Here is a 23,350-nt window from a genome sequence, read left to right as displayed (position 1 = left end):
ACCCTACTAAAACCCAAAAGCCAGAGCAGGTGGCGACACACGCAATGGAACATGTCAGACTGTATGCACATGCCAAGGAGAGTGTCTCATGAAGTGTTTATTGTTGCCTTTGAGCCACTGCACCCTGCACAAAAGAACAGTCAACACCCATGGCGCAAGCACACAAGGGCTGCTTGTTTGCAGGTAATACCCAAGACGCAAGAGATCCAACAGCGAACAGGACAGTTACCAGACTCGAGGGGCCTTTTAAATCACAGGCAGTTCCTAGATAAGGAGTGCAGAAGGACTGGAACTCATGACAGGTCTGCCTCAGTTTCCCCAGTGCTGGCAAGACTGGTGTATGCCACCCCTCACCCCAACTACTGCTGCCTCTTCACAAGCTCAGAGGAATCAATCAACCTTTGAAACCATGTCTCTCCCCCTCCAAGATAAACAGATCTACTCTGCTAACCTGAAATAAAAATCAAGTGAGTCAAAACATACATGTGGAAGTACTCTGTAAATATTGGAAGAGAGACTGTGTCTGTGGATGGGGGACTGCATGCGGGAGAAGCTTCATCCAGCAGACAGAGCAGGTCTCCCTCAGGACCAAGTCCTGCCACTGCTGTTCCCACCGCCACCCAGCTGCCTTGCAAGAGAACGGGGTCAACGACTAACAAGGTCCCTTAGCAACTCACTCACCTCACCACTCCTATTGTTTAATGGTGGGAGGCAAGCATGTCAGAACTCCTCTGCCTTTCTTTCCGTTAATGAATTAGAATCTTACCCAAACTCAGTGTTTAAAGTTACATAAGCATCATTCAGATCCTCTATAACAGTCACTTCCATTTTAGAAAAACAGCATTTTCATTAAAACGGTGTTATGTAAAAAAGCATTTGTGTGTGTGTTGTGTGTAGGAAGCAGCAAGCAAGCGCACTTTGAAGGAACACAGGGCGTATACCTATCATGATGATAGTACCTTGTAGGTTTTGATCTACTTGAGCAAGATTAAGAGAGGAAAATGTCAGACTATGAGAACTAGAGTGGGAAGGCCACCAGCGGTCCCCACTCCCCAGGGACTAAGGTCTTGGGCTTCCTAAGCAGGCCAGTTCCCTTGAATCACACTAAGTCATACCTTGCAATGGGGCTGCTTTATCAGTCCTGACCTGGACAGATCCCTTTCTCGAAAGGCACAGCACTGGAAATGGGCAACGAGGAGGCAGTCCTACTCAGCGGGTAGAAGCGTTCCCCATGAAAGCCTCAATGACCTGAGTTTGGTCCCCAGAACTCCTCCAGCGCAGTGGGACGCATACACAACAAACAATTTTAAAACGGCCCAACGGAGAGTTGAAAGCGCTCCTTTGGAGCTGCTGCCCCTAGCAGACAAGTGGAAGCCCTTCCCGTGAAACCTTGAGCAGTTTGAGAGTTCAAACCTGGGCCTGGGGCCTAAAGAGTGAGGGACGGCACATCTGTCCTCCTCAAACTGAGGATGGAACTACGACGAGCCGGAGTAGCAGGATGGGATGCCTGAGTCGGAGTGGCTGGCACCTAAGGTACCACAAGTGTAGCCCAAGGGTGGAGGTTACCCAGTCCCGAGGTCAATTCCATTTCTCTATGCTCCTGGCTCCGTCCCCTACAGACTTGTGTCCAGATTCGTCAGGGGTATTCTTATGTAAGGCCCTGGGTTCAAATAAGAAATACCGTAACCGACTCGAACCCGGGTTTGGCTTCTCTATTTTTCCCAGGTTTCCTAGGGCGGAACCCTTGAGCCTTCTTCGGGAAACGCACGGAAACACAAACACGCCCGCAACCAAGCACGGAAAGCGGAGCTTTGGAGTGGCCTTTTAAGTAGTTGGGAAGGGGGTGTGGCCGAGAGGACTAGGAGGCCGCAGCCCAGCCAGCGGGGAGTGGCCTGGGGGCGTGGCCGCAGCGCCTGGAATGTTGTTGGGTCCTTGCACCGCATAGTAAGGAGGGACCACGCCCCCTTTCTGCGGGAGGGCCAATCGGAGTGCCGGAGCGGTTTCAAGTCTCCCCCGCCAACCCGCCCGCCCGCCTCCCCACCCCCCTCGGGGAGTCGCTTTTTCCGTAAGAAAATCGCAAACCTCTGCAGGGTCCGCAGCCCCAGCCGCTCGCCGGTGGACCGTCCCGCGGCCTAGGACGCTAGCCCCGAGCGGGGCGCGCCGGGAGGCGGCGGAGAGGCCCGTTCGAGAGCGGGGAGGAGCGCGGGGGTGGGCGCTGCGGCCGCGGGTTGTTTATCTGGAGTACGGAGGGGAGGGGGGAGCCTGGAAACCGCCCCGTGTCCCATTTCCTCCTCTTGTTTTCGCTCCGGATTCTCCATGTTGGACCCAAACTGAGGAGCCCGGAGCTGCCACCGAGGGATCGGGGCTGGGGCCACTGGGGGAGCCGCTGCCTCGGCCGCCCGCCCTCTGTGCAGGCCGCCTCCCTTCCCGGCGCGGGGAGGAAACGCGAGGGGGGATGTGAACAGCCGCGGGAGCCGGAGTCTCGGGAGCCGGAGCCCGACGGGCCCCCGCCCAGGCCCCCCAGCTCAGCCGCGCGCCCGCGCGTCCTCCCGCCCAGCCAGCCCGGGCCCGCGGGATTGTTAGATGGAACACGGCTCCATCATCACCCAGGCGCGGAGGGAAGACGCCCTGGTGCTCACCAAGCAAGGTAGGGGCGCAACTTCCCAAAACTTTGCGTCGCCCCCCTGGCGGGGAGGGCCCGGGAGAGCCCGGCGAGACCCGGGGTCTGCGGGTCCGGGCGCGCCGACCCCAGCGGGCGCCGAGCGAGGCCCGGGCCGCCCGCGCCCCGCGGGAGGGTGTCATCCGCGCAGCTGTCACAGTCGGGCCGCCCCTCCCCCGCGGGGGCCGCGACCCCGGGGTGCGCGTGGCGCCGGGCCCCCCGGGCCGCCCCCGCCCGGACCGCGGCGCTGGAGCGGCCGCCTCGCCCCCCTTCCCCCCGCCACACACCGCACAGCCGCGCGCCCGCTCCCGGCGCCGCGGGGAGGGCGCGCGGGGTCCCGAGCTGGAACGCCGCCGGGAGCGGAGTTCGCACGCAGGACCGCGACCCCGGGATGCCCGGGCGGTCGGCCGTGGCGGCGGCGCGGGGGCGCGGGACGAAGTTCACGGGCCCGCGGTGGGGGAGGGGGAGGGCCGCGGTCACCGGCTGGGCACGGGACTCTCGCGATTGCGCGGAGCCCACGAGCCCGACCCTCCCGGCCCGGCCGGAGCCCCTCCCTGCCCGGTGCGCTCCCCCGGGGCCGCCGCTGCACACACACAGCCGCGTTTGTTTAGCCCGGGAGCGGTGTCCCTGGTTACATAATTCGCCGGATGGCATCAGACCTGGCGTGTTTCTGAATCGCACAGCGAAAGAAAAAGTGCCAGTTGTCTGTGGGGAAAGGATCGCGGACTCCCCTCCCCCGCCGCCGCCGCCTAATGGGGGGGGGGGAGTCGGGTTGGAGAAAACAGGGCTGTCGCGAGCCCTCTGTGGGGTGTTGCTGGGGACTGGAGCGGAGGCCTGGGCCTGCCGCGGGGGCGGCAAGGAGGATGGATGGGGCCGGGAAGATGGAATCGCCCTGTTTGGTCACTGTAGGGGCCCCCCAAAACTCATTCCTCTTCCCTGTGTTCACCTGGGCTTGAGCAATGCGTCCAAAATAGCTAGTAGAAATTTCCGCCGTTGATCCCCCACACCCTCTTTTTTTATTATTATTATTTTTTTTTTCTAGAGAACTCCCAGGACTGTGGCCACTTGGCACTGAGACTGAGTGGAGAGCACGCTTTTGGGATCAAATCCCAACCGTTGCAGCCCTCTCTCTCTCCTCCAACGGGGCATAAAAGGCCAGTGCCACAATTGAGTAGACTGAGGCCTAGAGCCTGGAAGGCGGCCAGCTGTGGGCCTGCGTGCACGTCCCCATCCCTCTATTGATGAATATTAACCAGCAGCTCACTTTTTTGGGGGGTTCACTTCCCAAGGAGTCTGCCCAACTTGACTAGCCTAGGGGCAGAGCAGCTGGGGTGGTGTCCCCGGCTCTCCGGAATTCCTGAGTGGGGTGGGGGAAGGGGAGCAGTGCGTGTTTCTCGGCCCTGCGAAGCAGCCTGCGCCGAGCCGAGATGAAACCCTGCCTGCCCCTCCTCCTCGCCAGGGTCCCTGTTCGCACTGCATCGCCGACCCACCCGCGTGATCCAGGCAGCAACTTTACCGCCTCTGCTGGCCTCTCAGCTGTGCTGAGCACAGCCGAGGGAAGCTCGCCTGTGTTTGTAATTTACTGCCAGCCTTCCAGCTCCCTTTGCAGCCTCACGCCAAGAAAAGGACCCAGGCTTCAGGCAGAGGTGAAGCATGTGAGAGGAGGAGTTGGTGATAAGAAACCAGAACCGCAGTGCCTCTCATGTAGGGTCTCCCTGGGGTGTCCTGAGGATGGTGGGGCCCACAGCGGGATAAAAGAATCTGGACTGTGCCTGGCCGCCCAGAGCAAATCGGAGCTGAAGTTTGATCCAGCAGAATGAGTGACAGGCAGCCAAGAGCAAAGCAGCTGGCTCCTGACAGTGTCAGGTTGCTGGTGTCGCTGCATTTTCTTGGAGTTACATTTTTGTTTTCTTTTTTTGCAAGTGGTTTGTCCTTCAAACTTCTCCCCGGAGGAATCTGAATTCTCAAGCCAGCAAGCAGCCTCTTGGTGTCTATCTCCCCCTCCCCTTGTAATTTGATTGCATTCCAAGAGAAGGCGTGCTCTCTTCTGAGCTGCTTGGGCTCCCAGCAACCAAACCTACCTAGCTGCGTTGCACATCCTTTACAAACAGAACCTGCATCTTAAAGCACAGGGAGGGGAGCGTTGTTGGCCCTCACCCACCATCTCCCACCCCCACCCCTGTCTACCTTTGGAAGAGTGAAGAGGAGTGTAAAACAGTTTATTTCTGGAAATAAGCAAGTTGCTGCCTCCAGCTCCAGTGGTTTCTTAGTGAGGTTGTTTACCAGTGCAGATTTATTTTGACTTTCTAATTTCATTTTTTTCGTCATCCTGTTCTCTGAGGTTTAAGGCTGCCTAGTATGTTGATGATTCAAAAGTAATTACAGTCAGGGAGGTAGAACAAAGTTGCTGAAATCAGTGGTGATAAAGCACCAAAACTGGATCATCTTCACAGGCAGATGGGAGAACTGGCTCCCTGCTGCAGCAAGAAGGGGTTGCTTCAGACAGCAAAAATGAAAGCACGAGACTGGCAAGAATGGGCACCTAGGCAGCCTGGTGTGAGAGGGTCACCCCAGTTCCCGGGAGGTTGTGCCCAGGTTTGGGCTTAGATGGAAGAAAGCAAAGGAAATGAGGCTGTTCCCTGTAAAAGCCCGAGGTGAGGTGGGTGGGGCCTCCTGCAGCTCAGGACGTGGGGGGAGTCAGAAATGATTCGTTCGCTCTTGGAAGAATGACTGCTTTAGGTGACTTGCCTCCCAACTGGAGCTGGGTGGGGTGGGATGGAACTAAGTTTACTAAGGATTCTTCCTGAAGACCTGCTACCTCTAATTTTGTCAAATTTCTTCTATGTACTCTGTGTACCACACCACGTGGGTGACTGCAGAGCTCAGGAGAGGGGCATCTGAGCCCCTGGGACTGGAATTAGGTGGTTCTGAGTCACCATGTGGTTGCTGGGAATTGAAGCCAGGTCCTATGAAAGAGCAACCAGTGCTCTAAACCTCTGAGCCATCTAACTCTCCAGCCCCTGCATGACAAGTTTTCTTCTTGCTCTCTGGAGAAGAGTGAAGTTGTGCTGTTTTCCTTTGGGAGTCCGAACAAACACCTCTCCCTGTAGCTGCAGCTAAGCCTTTAATAGGAAAAGCCTTGAAAGGAGTTTTGTTGGTGCCTCTGTGGTAGGGTTCTCCTCAGCCAGCCTCAGTCTTGCTCCTACACCCTCAGTTTTTGGATTTATCCCCCATCCTGGGATTAGGTTGAGTGTGCCAGTGAGGCCATTTAAGCCAGTGTTTGTTCCACTGTAAGAGCCCATGGTGAGGGCCCCGTCCACCACAGGGTAAAGTGCAGAGCCTGACCTGGGGGCCCATTTACAAAGCGGGACTTCAGAGTGAGGGGAAAAGGCCCTGGCGGGGGCAGAGGCATGGATGGGCGCGTGTCCTCCCTCCCAGTTGAGGAGGTGGGAAAGCTAAACAAGGTGGCACCTCTAAGGCCGTCCCAGGCCGTCCTTCAGTGAATGTTATCACGAAGGGGGTGGGGCGATAAAGGCATTTCTAGCAACAGGACTTGATGCTCCCAGCCTTTCTGCAGAGAACTAAGAGAAATGTTTAAGTATGGAAAGAGATGACGTGTAAACATAGGATTGTGTGGGACTGGACATGCATTTGCTCACATGTGTGGTCTGGCACAGTGTCCCCCTCAGCTTTCTTCCACCTAGCCTTGAGGAAGTTTGGGGTCTTGTCTTAGATCCATCTTGGGGTATTTAGTTCTTGGGTTGGTGAAGACTTGGGACCAGCAGTTGTGTAGAGAAGTTACAGTGCCCATTGTTGTTCTAGGAGCAGAATCGGTTGCTTCAGACTCACATTCAGATCCCTGTACCTGCAATTTGAGCAGTTCACCTGTGAAATGACAGTAATGCTCTCTGTACCTGTAATGCAGACTTAGTGGATGGTTGATGAATGCTGATGTCATTCCTACATGCTGCTGTTCCGGCCTCCCTCTTCCATTCCCCCAAGGACACGCACTGTATAAACAGTGCCCAGTCACATGGGTTTTACTGCTAAAGACAGGTGCCCCCTGTCAGGGGGCCGTTGATATAGAAGGTGCTTGGGTCTCTGGGAAAGGTCAGCACCTGAGCCTTCCTGTAGGCTTCTGCTTGTGCATGAGTGTTGTGGGATGGAGGCCCTGAAACCCTGAACCTCGTGTGAGAGCCTCTCAAGTCCCGCTTGAACCTTGGAAGCAATCTGGTAGGTTAGAGATGGAACAGCGGTTATGTACAAGGCGGTGACTGTCACTGTCTTAATTTGCTCCCAGTGTCACTGCTCTCAAACACATTCTGCTTTCTTTTAGGAACTCTTTTTTTGGTTTTTTTAAACAGGGTTTCTCCTTGTAACATTGGCTGTCCTAGACTCACTCTGTAGATCAGGCTGGCCTCAAACTCACAGCGATCAGCCTGCCTCTGCCTCCCCAAGTGCTGGGATTACAGGCATGTGCCAGCGTGCCTAGCGGCTCTCTTAGGAACTCTCAACCAGGAGAAGGGAGGTTTTGCAGAGGAGTACGTATTCTTAACTGTCTTTATGTCTTTGGTCTGTGTGTGGAACACATTGAGAACATCGAGCTGTTTTCCATGGTCGCTCAAGCTGGACACAGCCGTCTAAGAGGAAGGGTTTGGATGTGGCTCTCATTGTGGTTCTCGCACATGTTCAGAACAGAAGTCTAGGGCCCAGCTGGGATGTAGATGAACATGTTACATGCAGATCGTATGAAGAAGCCGTTAGGGATCCAAAGAGGAAAGCAGACTTTCCTCTTTCTGAAATGGAAGACTTGGGATCAGAGCCCAAGTGGAGCAAGGTCTGTGTGAGTACAGTGTCCAGCCTGTCAGGTCAGAGGGAGCCTTCACCAAGACCACCCCCAGCATGGCTCTTGCAGACCGGGCAGGAGTATGTGTGCCCTCTTCTTACTGGTTAGCTTTTCTACCGACAGCCTTGAGCCCGGTCTGAGTTGGGTGGACGTTTCTCGTAATGAACGTGAACATGAACACTCTTGTTCCCTGTCACCCTTGTGGTGGTGTAGCTCTGAGCCTTGCTTCCTGCCTCCTGCTCAGTGCTGGGATCACTGGAGGGCTGCCTTGTCCAGCCTCTTAGGATCCTGACAGACTCTCCCATCCTGTTGCCTTTGCTCCACCCTCCTGTGCTGTTCCCAGGGAGCAGACATGGCTCCAGCTCCAGTGAGAAACGGGCTGTGTGTAACACAGATCTATAGGAAGTTTCCACAGTGGAGGGAGGAGGCCCCTTCTTCAAAGTAACTGAGAGGTGAGAGACAGCAAGCTCAGAACTCTTGGCTCGGGTTTCTGTTTTGTTTTGTTTTTTGGAGTAAAACAAGTGGCCATAGAGAGGCAAAAACCAGACCCTGAGCCCAACTGCTCCCCTGAGTGAGGGGCTTCTGGGGCTTTGGCTGAATCACCATCTAGTCCTGGAAAGGGTTGGTTAGAATTCTCTGGTTCTTAGCCAAGAACACATCAGAATCTCTTGTGACACTTACTAAAAATAAAGCCCCCTTCCCCCCCACCTACACACCTGGGACCCACAGACGCAGAGCACGGCAGGTGGGCCAGGCATGTGTGTTCCAAATGCTCCCCGTGATTCTGACAGGTGTCCTGGGAGAAGAGCCAGGGAGCATGACGGAGATGCCAACTGCCTATTCAGGCCTGAGCAGAAGATTCCCCTCAGGGTCCAGACTCACTTTCCTTAGGAAAGCCTGCCTGTGGTTCTGCAGGAGCCTAGAGTTTTCTGAGTTAATGGATAGAGTAATTGTCCTTGCTTACTCAGTACTAGTCACAGGCAATATTTACAGAACACTCACCATCGCAGGGTGCTGGGACTGGAGTTTTATGTCTCAGCAGCCGTAGGAGAGAAAAACTATTCCCACTTGCCACATGAGGAGACATCTGCTGAGTGTGAAGCCCGAGGTGGACCCAGGCCTGAGCTCATGGCCAAGGGCTCAGAAGCCATTCAGCACCCTGCAGGGGGATCTTCCCCCTTGGCCTGTGCAAGAACCAGGGCTGCTCAGGGCCACAGGGGTGTGTTCTTGTCGGCTGGGTCTAGTAGGGGAGCAGGGCCTAGTAGGAGGAGCGGGAGTGCGGAGGCCGGAACCTGAGGAAGACTCAGGGTGGCAGACACATCAACTGATTCGCTTGTTTGTGCAGTCCCAGAAAAGGCTGTTCCCAGGCCTGGCCTGACCCACTGTGGGTCCTGCTATGTGACTTCTAGAAATACGACAAATCTCAGCGGTGTGAACATTCTGAGATTGATACTGAGGCACAAGTGTGACAGTTTCCTGCTCTTAATGCCCAGCAGCTGATGGAGCTTTCATTAGGCCATGACACTCTAAAGCCCTTGAAAATACTCAACGCTGAGATACTCACTCTCTATCCATTTTACAGATAGAAAAACTGAAGTTCTGCCACATTTAGTTCTTGTGCCAAAGCCAGGATTGCTTACTTACTTTAATTTTTACTTCATTTTGTTAGAAGAGATCCAACCCAAAGCCTTACACGTTGAGCTTCACCCCGTCCTTGGAGCGGGTGGCACCTGGGTACCCACTTTTCTCCTCCATCCTGTGCCTCTTTGTGAGACCTGGATTCTTCTTGGCTTTCCATGAAGCATAAGCATTTCAGAGGTTGGGGCAGAGATCATGACCAGCACTGAATGGCCATCAAGATGGCGCCCTGCTTGTGTCCTGCTGGCCAGGTCTCTGTGAGCTTGCTCAGCCCCTCCTCAGGAGGAGGGAGAGCTGGTGTGGCTGGTATCCAGTAGCCGACAGTATGCCACCCCTCTCTGGCTGGCACCGTGTGCAGCAAGGTGGAATCCAGCCCTTCACGTGTTTGAAGGGCGTCTCAGTTTGTCCCTGTCTCAGGCTCCAGAACCTGCTGCTCTTGGAGACCCCACCACAGCACCCCTTTACATTTTTATTGTTCTTTTTAAGTATTGAAGCTGCTGATATTTTTTGCCAGTAATACAACAAGTGTCCTCTAAAACCAAGTTTCCTGCAAATCCTTGTTTTCAAAACCAAGATTTTTGAGGGAAGGTCCCTAAAATTGAGCTCCGAGGCCCTGAGAGGGCTTAAGGCAGGGGCACAGTAGCATAAATTTGAAGCTGGCTTGAGCCACATGGAGATGGCTGCCTGAAGTGCATACACACTGAAGAAAGAGGAGCCCTCCTGCCCTGGGAAGGGGAACAGAGGCGCTGCTGGGTGTGGGGCTGCTGGAGCCCCATGTAGCCAGTGTGAGCCAAATCCTGTGACGCAAACTGCTAAAAAAAAAAAAGCGTTCATCCTCACACATCCACTTTTGCCCTGCATCAGTGGATGGAGAGGTCCTCCTTCCTCTGTCTGCCAGGGGGTTGGAGGGTGGTCGTCTCCTACCCTCCTTGTCTCCTTGCCCACTGTCCTTCTACCCATACCTGGCACTTCAGCTCCTGTCCTTAGCCAAGACACAGATGCCTCTTGCAGACAACCTGGAGGACTCCTCCACAGGGAGCCCCAATCAGATGTGTCTTGGCTACAGGGCCCAGGCAGCTAGCCAAGAAGGGCCGGAAATGCTCCAAATACTCTCCTTCCTCCATTAGCAAAGGGGAGGGAGGCCTCTCAGAGGCCATTTTATAGTGAGAGCCAGTCCTGCCCTTTGCTGTTGGTGGATGTTGCTGGGAACAAACCAAGAAGGCATCCTGTGTGTGAATGGTCTTGTTAAAATCCCACAGCTCAAGGAGTCGCCTTCTGCCCTCTGTCCAGCACGGCACGGATTTCCTGTGAGGTGTTTCTTTACTGGGGTACAAAGCTGTGTTGTTGGCAACTGTAATGTCTGGACCTGACCTTCAGAAGGTTAAAAATAACGTCGTCCTGAGAAGGCCAGGCTCCATCTGTACATGTAGCACACGCTTTTACAAGGGGGAGTTCCCATAGGCTGTTTACTGAGGCTGTGGAGTACACAGGGAAGAGGGCAGGGCTTACACCAGGTGATGTTTGTCATAGTCACAGGACCACTTAGGGGAGCTGAGAGTGGGAATGAATCTGACCTTGAACTTCAACCACATGATGAGGGTGGGCGGGCCCCTGATCCCCTGTTGTTGGTGTCCTGGAATGAGACCCATGCTATCCCCATGTTGAGGCCTACAAATGGGGCTCAGCAGTTGCCAGTTAGTGTAGCTTTTCCAGGCTAGCCAGGACCTTACTCATACATTTTGTTTATCCTGAGTGAGGTCTTGCTTTTATCCCAATTTATGGATCAGGAAACTAAGGCTGCATTATGGAATCAGTAGCTGGCAGAGCCTGAACTACAGCCCAGACAGTCCCAAGTAGAGGGACCTCATGGCTGCTTCTGTCCATGGCGGCCTCAATAGGAAGCCTAGCAGTCTTGAGTTGAGGGTGGTGGTGGGGTGCAGGCTTACCCATTCTGCCTTTGCCGGCCTATTTGGACATTGAAAGGTTTGGGGCAAGAAGGGCAGACAGGAGTGGGAAACCCGCTATCCATGGGGTTTCCATGAGGCGGAGGGGAGGAGGCAGCTGCAGAGTAAGCTCTCCATGGGGATCCTACCTCCCTTCCCAGAAAAGCAGTGTTGAAAACCCTCAGCCCAGGGTTCTTCCCCTCAGCTGCCAGGGACATAGTGCAGAGCGGTGGCTAACAGGAGCCATGGACAGGCTTTGTGGGGGAAGGAGAATTGAGTCTCTGCCTTGAGTTTTCGCCTTCTGCACTTCGCTCACCTGCCCAAGAGCACGGAAGGGGGAGCGGTACGGCTCCAAGTTCTTTCACCAGCTCATCCTCAAGTGGAATAGAGCAGAAGTCTCCCAAGAAGATACCAGCCTGAACTGTCAAGAGACTGCAGAGAACTCCTGGGAGCCCTGGCTCTGGGTTCAAAGTCTTCCTCAGCTACCATACCACTGCATGACCCCAGCAGGCTGATTAACCTGTCTGCTTCAGTTTCCCTCCTGCAGATTGGAGACCGGACCTACAAGTGAATCCTACCAAGGGTTTAGTGAGGTGGTGATGAAGGTGTCCAGAACAGGCCTGGCGTTTGTTTCTTGTGCGTTTTAATGGCTGTGGCCCAGAAAGCTTCAGTGCTCCCTTCAGTCACTCTGCTCCTTCAGTACCACCTTCTTTCCCTCCCAAGGAGGCTTTTCTGTTACTAGCTGTCTGGGCTACAGAAGAAGGGAGGCTTCTCCAGGACCTGGAGGAGTGGCAGGCCCAAGAGGCCCTGCAGTTACTCAGTGAGTTGGTGAAATTATTAAGCATCTGCTATACAGAGGCTAGAGGCTGTGGAGTGTGTCAGGTGAGACCATTGTTGGCCCTGTGGGGAACAGCCATGTTGGGGGAAGCTGAATCCAGCCCTGATGACCTTCAGGAGTGTCTGTAAAAGTAAGCAGAGCAGCCGGCATGAAGGATGCTGTGAAGTGGGGCCTGGGGCAGGGCAGGGCCGGGGAGGTGGCCTCACACTTCTGGGTGTGGGTTGTTGGCTGCAGGAGCCTGCCCTCAAGGTCACTGTGTTTGATCTGCTGAGATGCAGGGCTGTTGGTCACACTGCATTGAAGAAGCCCCTCACCCCTGCAGAGGTCAAGGTTCCTGCAGTGGGCACAAGGCAAGGCCTTTCTGTGGCCCCAGCCAGCTGCCTCTCAGGATCACTCAGCCTCACAGTGCCTGTCACTAAGATGTTGAACACGCTCCTGATGTGGCTTCTCTTCAGGAAAGGCCTGGGTTGTGTGGCCTTTTAAGAAATACTCTGCTTGGGTTAAGCTTCCAATTGTGGTTTGTACATGAAGAAACCATAAAAAAAAAAAAAAAAAAGGAAAAGGCTCGGCTTTGGTTGTGAGGCTTTGTGTCTGCATCTGTCCTGAGCCCCTGCATGGAGAATTTAGTGGGCCAGTGAGGGATGGGGTTAGGGGATCAGCCCCTTCCTCTGGTTTCTGCAGAGATGATTAGGAGTGTCTGAAGGGGAGACCCTTTCCAAGGAGTAGTCTGCGTACCCCACCATCGCCAAGTTCTGGGCCCTGATTTGAATTTGGTCTTGAAGAAGGCTTTGGCAGATTTTCTCAGCAAAACTTCACTGCAAAATGCCCAAAGAAATCTTGGTTCTTCATATGTAGCCAAGAGGGTGGAAGTGATCCCATAGGGTCTGGCAAGATGGTTCCAGGGGGGTTGGTGAGGTGGTTCAGGGGGTTAAAGTGCTTGCTGTTCTGAAATCCTGATAACCTGATCATTGGAATCCACATAGAAATAGGAGAGAATTCACACTAAAAATTGTCCTTTAACTTCACACTTTTTAAAAGTGATGTCCAGATTTTCAGGCAATTTCCTAGAAAGGCTCACTTAATTTCAGAGAGGTCCCCTGTGGCTTGTAAAATGGCCCCTTCTCCACCTTGATCTGGACACTGTTGTTTTTCTCTCCTCTTCCCCAGGATCTCGGACAGCCTAGTCAGATGGGTATGGCTACTCTAATAAGGGGCCTCTCACAGTAGCTGAGGGAGCAGGAGTTGACTGTGGGTGGCACTTCCGTGCCTGCACAGTAGTTTGTCCTGTGCTTTGAAGTGGGCCAGCTTTTCTCAGGCTCTGGGACACTCAGACCCCAGGAGAGACTTGTCGATGGGTACCATTCCGTAACTGGTTGTACAGCGCCACCTCCTGGCCACGATGCCCTTTGCAGTGATCTGAAGCCATTGGTACTGTGTTCCCTTTGCTCTGTATCAGTTGCTGAGCTGCCAGCTGTTAAGATGGCTTTGTGTTTCCAAAGCCCAGATGATGAGGGGAGGGCAGAGCAGCTGCAGTGTGGAAGTGGCAGCCTCTGCCTAGGACTGAAGCTGCATTCTGTGACTGACCAAGGCTCTTACTCCATCTCTTTTCCAACCCTCTCCCTGGGGTGGGTTTTGCAGAGTGGGGTTACATGGCCAGTATTAAGAATGAGCACAGACAACTAGCCTTCTTCCTGAGGTCTGAGGTGGATTAGTTTAGTGGGGTGGGGGTGGAGGGGTGTACCCACCCACGTGCACACGTGAGGACTATTTGCACAAGTTGGTTCTGCCCAGCATGTGTGATGGGATTCAGGTCATCAGGGTCGGTGGCACAGCCTTTACCCACAGCCATCTCCATCTGTTTTTGGGGGGAATCTCTGAGATTTTAGGCAGCTTGCACTGTTTGTTGCCACTGATCCTGAGTCTAGGGACACTGAGCTGAATGCAGCTCCACCAACTACAAGGGACTGGGTTGCTCTCCTGCCGGAACTACTGCCCGGTCACTGAGGGCCTCACCAGTGCATTTTGACGGGAGTGTTGCTGCTGCTGGGTCATCGAATACTCAGCCCATCTTGTGAGCCGCCATAGTCTGAGGAGTGACCCTGTGCAGCTCGCTCTCCTCCCTAAAGGGAGTGTGCTGGAAGATGTCCGCTTCATTGTCACTGTGTGCCCTGTTCAGCAGCTGGGCACTGTATCCCAGCAGAGCCTGGGCGTGAGGGTGAGGGCAGGTGGGAGTGCTGGCAGACCGATGCACCTGTCCCTAATGCTCTGTCTGTCGTTCCTTCTCCAGGCCTAGTCTCCAAGTCCTCGCCTAAGAAGCCTCGTGGCCGGAACATCTTGAAGGCACTTTTCTGCTGTTTTCACACCCAGCATGTTGGCCAGTCAAGCTCTTCCACTGAGCTCACATACAAGGAGGAGACCAGCGTCATTGCTAAGGTAACAGAATGGGGTGGCTATTCTGGCCTGGGGGTGTCATGGTGATTCCTGGCCCAAAAGGCCCTTACTCTCTTCTGAGTCTCCTCATCTGTGACATAGGCTGTCCAGACACTGAAGAGCCATGCAACTATGGAAAATGTACCCCAGGTTAATCATCGGTAATGGGGGAATCGGAACTGAAATTTCTGTCTCTGAAGTCTGTGCTTATTATTGTCTCATACTCAGAACTGTCTCCACCTGGGCATGGGGGGACATGCCTTTAATCCCAGTGCTTTTGAGTCAGAGGCAGGGGGATCTCTGTGAGTTCAAGGCCAGTCTGCTCTACAGAGTAAGTTCTAGAACATCCAGAGCAACACAGAGAAGCCCTGTCTTAAAAGAACAAAACAAAAATTCTGCTCTGCTCTTACTAACCTCTTAGCATCCTAGCACTGGAGAGACAGCCTCAGTAGGGTTTCCATGCCGATCTTATAGCAAGGCCACCTGACCTACAGAGCAAGTGTCAGGCCACCCAGAGCTAGTATGAGACCCTGTTACAAAAGAAACAGCAACAGATAAAAAGAGCCTACTAGCAGTTCGCAGCTATGCCCCTGTGAACCACTTGGAAATGTGTTTTTTATTCTTACATGATTAGAAGGCCGTTGTTCCAGCCCCAACAAACAAGATAGGATTCTTAACACCCTAAACAACCTTAGCTGTCCTCACAAAACCAGCCTGCATATCCATCTGTATCACAGCCTGGCAGGATTACAAGCAGTTAGGCTGTGTTTGTTTGTTTGTTTGTTTTTTGAGACAGTTTCTCTGTAGCCCTGGCTGTCCTGGACTCACTTTGTAGACCAGGCTAGCCTCAAACTTACAGAGATCCACCTGTTTCTGCCTCCTGAGTGCTGGGAATAAAAGTGTGTCACCATGCCCAACGTAAGCAGTTAGTTTTTAATGGTGCATTCTTTGTAACGTTACCTGCACCGTTAAATCAAAGGCAGAATTTAAGATCATATATTACGGTGGGGAAATGCTATCCCGTGGTTGAAAGAATTTAATTCCCCTTACCCCCAAGATTTACATTAGGGACACTTAGTGCTTTTTATAACATTTTCAGTGTTTTCTCTTTGCAGCTTGTGTGTGTCCCATCTCCCTTCATATTCACAGACAATCCAACCAGTGCTCTATGCTGGTGTGCTTACTGTTTCCTTGCGCACCCACGTGTTGTATGCCCCAAGGAGGCAGAGGAAACACACCATCAGCAAGGAGCTGGGCTTTAGGACTAAGCAAGAGGTGAACCTCACAGGAGAGTTCAGCTCTGAGTGCCTGAGCTTCTGTGCTTTATTTGGTGGAGAAGAGGCGTCCCCTCTCCTGCCCGCTCCCAAGGAGAGCCATTTTTGTTATGTGGGGAGCTGCTCGGTGCTGGGTCTTGGGGAGGCAGAAGTATGTGCTTAGGGAAGGTACAGATGAGGAATTGGCACTCAGTACCTCCTTCCTCTCCCACAGTCGGACCTCCTCCAGTGTCTCCAGTACCAGTTTTATCAGGTATGTCAATCTGGCTGACCCTGGAAGCCCTGGCTAGCCTGGCAGGCACTTTCCTGTCCTGCCCACCTCCCTACCCTTTGTGCTAAGTGTTTGCCAAGGGCCCCTGTACAGCTGTGGGGCAGCCCTTCTCGGCTGTGTATTCCACGCCAGCCCCAAGTGAAGCCAGATCCCCCGCTGCTGCCTAACTTCTCCTTAGACCCTGCCGCCTCTGTTCTCTACCCTTAGGCAGGGCCTTCCTGGGTTGATGGCTCTCTCCAGACAGCCTGGCTCTGCCTAGCGCTCTGCTGAGGGGAACGATTGGGCTTGCTATTTGGTAGGCACATCTCAGCCTGGCTCTGGTTTTAGATCCCTGGGACCTGCCTGCTCCCAGAGGCGACAGAGCAAGACCAAGGAAGGATCTGTGTGGTCATTGACCTGGATGAGACCCTTGTGCACAGTTCCTTTAAGGTAAGTCACACACAGTCCCTCCATGAGGGTTGCAACAGATGCCATGAGGTAATCTACAGATGAATCGTAAATGATAGAGGGAAGGGGCCAGGCCCTGGAATCAGAGGCCATGCTGAAGAGTGTTACGAACTTGCGCACACACACACACACACACACACACACCACAAATAGTGACCTATATGCTGTATCTGTCTCCACTTAGCATGGAGAAAATAGTTAAATTGGCTTCAGCACATTGCTTTGACTGATAGGTTTATTAATGCAAGAAAGCCTTAAATTGGATGTGGAGGCATCCATCCCAGCGCTTGGGAAACTGAGGCAAGGAAATCACAAGCTCTAGGATAACACAAGTTGAAAAGGCTAGGCATTTGGTGGTGCTTGGCTGTAAGGCCATTGCTCATGGAACGTGAATTAGAGGCCAGCCTGGATTGTGTAGCAAGACCCCATCTCCAAATAAAATACAACCCTAAATCTTACCTCAGGTAGAATTTGGCAAGTAGGATAGATGAGGGGGATGAGGGAGAAGGGAAGCCTGAAGAGACAGTGCTGGGTAAGAATGGCGTAGGGGCTCATCTCCAGGGTCAGTGGGGGCTTCCTGTGCGCTGACCCATCAACTCTGCCTTCCAGCCAATCAACAATGCTGACTTCATAGTGCCTGTGGAGATCGAGGGGACCACGCACCAGGTGAGCTGTGTGCCACCCATGCCCAGGCGCAAACAGGAAGTGGCTTTTGTGACCTAGGATCTTCTTTTTGTTAGTGGCTTGAGTCTCACGTCCACCCTCCTCCAGCCTCCGTTCCCTTTTTTCTGTGCAGTCACACTGTTTGCATTGTTGTTTTCTTCTTCTTGAGTTAATATCTCTTTATTTAGTCCTGGCTGTCCTTGAACTCACAGAGACTCACCTACCTCTTTTTTTTTTTTTTTTTTTTTTTTTTTTTTTTTTTTTTTTAATATATATATGTGCAGGCTTTTGCCTGCCTGTTTTGCCTGGTAGTTTGCCTGTGTAAGTGTGTTGGATCCCCTGAAACTGGAGTTTCAGGCAGTTGTGAGCTGCTGTGTGGGTGTTGGGAACTGAACCCAGGTCCTCTGGAAGAGCAGCCAGTGCTCCTCACTGCTGAGCCGTCTCTCCAGCCCTTATAGTCACCAATTCTTAATCACCAATTCCTGCCAAGTAGACAGGAGTTTTTATACCACACTCCGCTTTCTTTTCCTTGGTAATGGTGTCTGCCTGGGGGCCCTCCCTGTGATTTTTTTTTCCCCCGACCCAGGCTCCTGTGACACCTTCTGACTTACTTCGTCTAAGAGTCCAGGTTCTAGCCATGTGTACCCTGCTGTCTGGGGTGGCGTTGGTGAGAGACCACATGCTCAGAGTGCTTGCTCAGAAGGCCTGCTGGTTGGCCTGAGGGTCGGGGACGGTTGGTGCAGATGCACCAGTAGGCCTGGGACTTGTCTTTATGGACTGGTCAGGTGGTTGTTGACAGGGGAAGCGTAGCCTGAGGCTTACATGGTTTTGTCATTGTAGTCCCACTTCCCTTTACAGGCTTTCTGCCCCACAGCCACAAAGTCGTGGATCTCTGCTAGGCCCGTCATCCATTGCAGGAATGATGGGAGGAAATGGGAATGTACAGAATCCATGGGACGTGGCTTCACATAGGCAAATATGTGCAGGGAACTGCAGTTTAATAAAGAGAGGCGTGAATTAAGTAGTAATGCGTTAAAGTGGAGGAGGGCTGCCTGCTGTGTTGATCTGAGAAGACAGTGGGGAGAGAGGCCATGCTTGATGAGTAGCTGTTGGGGAAGGGGCTTGTTTGTGATGTTGAAGGGCTAGCAGGCTGATAGAGCAGCTTGTGGCTGCAGGGGGTTATCGCCTGCTACGTGGGGAGGGGTCTGCTGAATTGGTGGCTAATTAGGGCGAGAAGGAATTGTGGCAGGCTTACCCTGTGCCAGGGCATGATACTACAAAAGGAGCTTTCAGGAAATGGACCTAAGGAGCACACTCATAGGCTGAAGGTGGGAGGCAGCAGGTTGTAAACTGACTGAGTGAGGCATAGCTGAAGAATTGTTTAAGAACATGCAAGGCCCTCAGAAGGGGTGGTGTTCAGAACCCTGTGAGGGCATGTGTTCCAGGATGTACCAGGGCCCTTGCCAGGTGGGGACCTGCACAGGTGGTCCTCCTGGAATCCACTCAGAAAGCTATGGAGGCTGTGGCTGGATTCAAGTAATCCAGGATAGGCTGTTTCCATCTGTGAGGCCTATTCTTGATTACTTGTTTCTGGAGGCAGCTAATGGTCACCCCGGAATGAAGACACTCCTGGGACATAGAATGCTCACCTTCATGCCAGGATTGGGCCTGTTGGTGACCTGGTGGGGTAGAAGTCCCAGCTTCTTGGCTTGGGCATCTAGGCCTGGTTGCATTTCTGTGTCAGTGGGAAGGGGGCAGTGCTGCCTCCTTTGGCCTCACAAGGTACCTCCAACAGTCCGTTCTGCTTCTCCAGGTCTATGTGCTCAAGAGGCCTTATGTTGACGAGTTCCTGAGGCGAATGGGGGAGCTTTTTGAATGTGTTCTCTTCACTGCCAGCTTGGCCAAGGTACGGGAGGGGAGGAAAGAATGGGAGATGATGTAGCAGTCACAGGGGACCCAGCACGGCATCTCAGCTAAGGCCTCTCTTCATCTTCCAGTATGCAGACCCTGTGACAGACCTTCTGGACCGGTGTGGGGTGTTCCGGGCCCGCCTGTTCCGGGAGTCTTGTGTGTTCCACCAGGGCTGCTACGTCAAGGACCTGAGCCGCCTGGGAAGGGACCTGAGGAAAACCCTTATCCTGGACAACTCACCCGCGTCTTACATCTTCCACCCAGAAAATGCAGTGAGTGGCCCAGATAAGCCCCAAGGCATCAGGGACTGGGAGGGGTTGCAGGCCAGGGCTGGGGGCTTCGCCAGAGCTGTGCGCTGCCCCGTGTGTCCTAGCAGCCTCCAGGGCACTGGCAGGGGAAGGAGAAATCAGATTAACGTCACCTTTCCTGCCCCAAGGTGCCTGTGCAGTCCTGGTTTGATGACATGGCAGACACAGAGTTGCTGAACCTGATTCCAATCTTTGAGGAGCTGAGTGGAGCAGATGACGTCTACACCAGCCTTGGGCAGCTGCGGGCCCCTTAGCCTTCCTGCTTCCAAGAAACAGCCATCCCAATAGGGGACTTTGCTACACTGTGCCTTTCTGATCAGCCTGACTGACCCAGCCGCGCAGACGCTGGAGCACCTTGCCAAAGGGTCGAGAAGCAGCCAGGAAGTGGTTGATGAGAGCTTTAGGGCAGGTTAGGTACAGAGCAGGCAAATCAGACCGATGTCCAGAGCTGTCTGCACCCTGTGTTTGGTTCCCAGGTATCTGTGTGCATGTGTGTGCACTTGCGTGTGCCCATCCAGGGTGTCCAGGGTTTCAGTAGGGGGTCACTTGCCCCCCTTCTGCTCTCCTGTGAGCTACTGAGCGTCACAGCAATGAAAACTATTGCAGGCTCCCTTGCCAAACCCTGGCCTTTCCTCAGCATCACAAGGCCTGTGCCAAGGAGAAAGGAGAGGCCAGAGGCAGCTTCTGGATGCCGCAGGCACTCGCCTTTCTGAAAGCAAAAGCCTCGCCAGCAGCTGCAGACATGTCTGGGAGGGCGGGAGTGTGTTCACAGCACTCGGAACCACCAGGTCTTGTGGCCTACGGCTGCTCCTGGCTCACACAGCACGCCTGCCATGGGCACTTCCGTGTCTGCCATGGGCACTTCCGTGCCTGCCATGGGCCCTTCTGTGTCTGCCATGGGCACTTCCGTGTCTGCCAGGCGCCACCAGCAGGCAGCCTTCTCACTCCGAGCCATAGTCTTTCTCCCATGGGGAAGGAGGTCTTCTCCCTGCCCTGGAAGAGGACAGATAGCTGACTCCTGTTCTTTTAACTTTTAAAATTCTCTTCCTAAATGTGGGGTGGTGTGTATCTGGCTGAACTGCAGTCCTAGGCCTGAGATGTGTGTGGGTGGTGCTGGGTACAGGGGAAACACAAGGATCCAAAGCAGAATGTGTCTCCTTGCTTAGAGATCCCAGAATTTGCTCTTCCGGGATTCTGTGCTAGCTGCTGCACGGACTTTGGCTGCAGAGGCCGGGGAGGGCTGCTAGGCTGTTGTGGCCTCCCGTTGCTCAGCCAGGGCTCTTCCCACGTGTCTCCTTAGTGTGCCGTCCTGGCTGTTTGTCTTCCCCCAAGGCCTTGGGAGAACTACTTTTCCAGGACTGAGGGGTTTGTAGGTCTTGTTGTTACTTAGTTTGCCAAATGGGCAAATGCCTCCTGTTCCTGGTGGTAGGGCTGGGTGTGGTTCTCACAGGCTCTGCATCTCTAAGTTCTCAATCTTGAATGCTTTCAAATAAGTCAACACAGTTTCCCCAGGTTGGACAGCAAGGGAAGTGCTGCTCCTGTTGGGCACACACGGACCCTGAGAAGCCCCCAGCTCAGTATCACTGCCTTAGCTGAGTCCTCTCACAGGGCTGGGTAGGTTCTCCTCCCTCCTCCCTCACTGAGGTGGTGGAGTTCCAGCTCTGCTTTCCCCGAGGTAGGTGTAGCATTTATGAATTGTTTGGTGTGGTCACAACCCACTCAGGAGTCATAGAATGTTTTCTAGTTTCCATATACTGGGTCCTATCTCAGGAACTAACCAGTTTCGAGAAAGCCTGGTGATGGAGCTCAGTGTTCTGAGTGGAAGCTGGCTGACTGTCGTCCTTCTGGTATTGTGCAGTCTTCTTCCTTAGGCCAAGGCTGTGGGGCCTTGTCTTCCACTTTGGTGACAGAGCGGAACAGAGTCCTCAAGTCCTACCATTTCCCTCAGCATCATTTGCTGGTGCCTATGGGTCCTGCCAGGGTCTTGGGAGAGGGCTCCAGGTGCTAGCCAGGAGTGCGGGAGCTTGGCTGTGGCTCCAGCTCCTGGTCTCACTGCTACCCTCTCACAAGGCAACTCTGAGGGCTAGTCCTTGCCAAGCAATAAGCTTGAGAGTTAGGTGGATTTTAGGTCCCTTTCGCCTCTTTTGGGTCTTCATGCTTTACCTTGTGGAGGAAGAGCCTGTGCTCATCCCTTGCCATTAGGCAGATGCAAGGACTGGAGTTTGACCCATGACCAAAACCCAGTGTGGCTCCCTGGGAGCTGCTGCTGCTTCTATGTGAACCCCAGCTCTCTAGGCCTGTCTGCCACCAGAATACTTGTTGCCACCTGCACTCTGCCTCAGAGAGGCCATCCCAAGTCCCCTCTTTCCAAACTTAACAGGACCTGTCCTAGTGGACCAGAGCCAGCCACAGGCTGTTCCTTGCTGTCCTGTCCCCTTGCTCCTTGTGTGTCTTGGGGCATGTGGTGCTTGAGAGGTGCTGCGAGAGGACACAGGCCCACACTGGGAGAAGGGCATAACTGGGAGAGAGAGAGCCCGCTCATTCTGAAGCTCGTTCTGGCTCCTGGCTTGCCACCAGCCTTCTGCGGGGCAGACTAGTCAGGAATCAGTTCACCACCGGGCTGGGTGTCAGCACCCTCACAAGCCATGCCAGGACTCTGCCTGCCTGCCAGGTTCAGCTCTTAAGGTGCCTCTTCAGGGACACAGTGTGTCTCTCTGATTGGGCTTCTAAATCAAAAGCCTGATGTTCGTGTCCCTCTTATAGGGGGAGCTTTGGACACAGGACCAGTTTGATAAAGGGCCAGGTAAGTGTTCCACTCTGCACATTGTAGGGGGACACTGCAGGCCCTCCGGTCCCCAGTTAGAGGTGGAGTGAATTTGCCTTCATTTAACCAGGGACATGTTTCACTCCCTCCTGCCTCCCAAAGATTTTTTTGTGTAAATGTCTAGCCCTCTGTTAACAGTGCTCAGAACAGCTTTGTACTAAAGCATGGCAGCCTCCAGGCAGCCGTTCCCAGGAAGGGGGCCTGTGCAGGTCCGTGCCCTGCCCTGTTCAGAGGCCTGCTACAGTGCAGCCTGCTGTGCTGTCTGCATCCCGCTATTTCAGCCTGGCTTCCTACTTAGCCATGGCTCCTCCTCAGTTCCTTCGCCACCACTTCCAGACAGGGTTTCATGAATCCCAGGCAGGGGCGTGAACTCACTGTGTAGCCAAGGATGATCTTGAGCTTCTGATGGCCTGCCTCCACCTCCTGAGTGCTGGGGTTACCGGTGTGACCGCTGTTGGTTTATGAGGTGCTGGGGCAACCCAGGGCTTCTTCATGATGGACAAGCACGTCCAGCCGAGTCACAATCCCTAGTTCCCCTCTTTCTCTTCTTAGAAAACATCATTAGTAAATTCATATTCAGGGGAGAAGAGGTCCCAAGTCTAGCCAGCTGCCCCACTCCTTTAATGCAGGGTCAGCTCCTGGAACAGCCCTTTCCTTAGGCTGGTGATGTTCTTTGCCTGTAACTGCCCAAGATTTGCCTATTTCTCCCTTCAAGAGGCCATTTGGAGGGAAGGAGTCTGCTCCCACTGTGACTGGGCTGTGGGATCCCTGACCACCTGGCTTCACAATTTGATACATTTGTCGTATTCAAAAACTTGAACTGTAGGATGCTGTTAAGAGTCTGTTTATATTTTTGGAATATTTGTATTACAAATAGCTAATAAAGGCTGTTTTTGAAACCTAACCAGGAGTGGACACTGCCTTCCTTCTCTGCCACCGTTCTGTCACTAGGCGGGTACTGGCCTTCTCGTCTGACCCTTTGGTTATGAAGCCGTAGCACCCAGCAGCACAGACATGGTTTCTGGTCAAGGTTGCTGAGGTTACACTCCATTAACTCCTCTCTGGCTCAGCTTGGGACAAACTCCATGGCTCCCAGGTGCTTAACAAGCATATGCTTAGTGTCCTGTTGACTGCTGGGCAGACAGCAGCCCTGGGGGAATTGGAGGGTCCCGTGCCTGCTCTTGATGCTGCTGGACCAGGAGCCCTGAGATTCAAGAGCGCAGCATAGTTTCCTGGCACCTAGTAGGACTAGTAAAAACTCTCAAACAGCCTTCTTGGCACTGCAGAGTTCCCTGAAA

General features: G+C 53.7%; 1 protein-coding gene across 1 annotated transcript; it reads left to right on the top strand.

Annotated features, from left to right (window-relative positions):
• The first annotated feature begins 2,077 nt into the window (after nt 1-2,077).
• Ctdsp2 (CTD small phosphatase 2) lies at nt 2,078-22,956 on the top strand. The gene is made up of 8 exons (XM_021657549.2): nt 2,078-2,647; nt 14,212-14,357; nt 15,843-15,881; nt 16,227-16,328; nt 16,956-17,012; nt 18,823-18,915; nt 19,007-19,192; nt 19,357-22,956. Exons 1-8 carry the CDS (start codon nt 2,584-2,586, stop codon nt 19,480-19,482), a joined length of 813 nt encoding a protein of 270 aa, XP_021513224.1. The 5' UTR covers nt 2,078-2,583; the 3' UTR covers nt 19,483-22,956.
• The last annotated feature ends 394 nt before the right edge of the window (nt 22,957-23,350 follow it).

Source organism: Meriones unguiculatus, chromosome 17 (assembly GCF_030254825.1).
Source record: "Meriones unguiculatus strain TT.TT164.6M chromosome 17, Bangor_MerUng_6.1, whole genome shotgun sequence".
NCBI classification, from domain to species: Eukaryota; Metazoa; Chordata; class Mammalia; order Rodentia; family Muridae; genus Meriones; species Meriones unguiculatus.
This window is presented reverse-complemented; position numbering and strand designations above follow the sequence as displayed.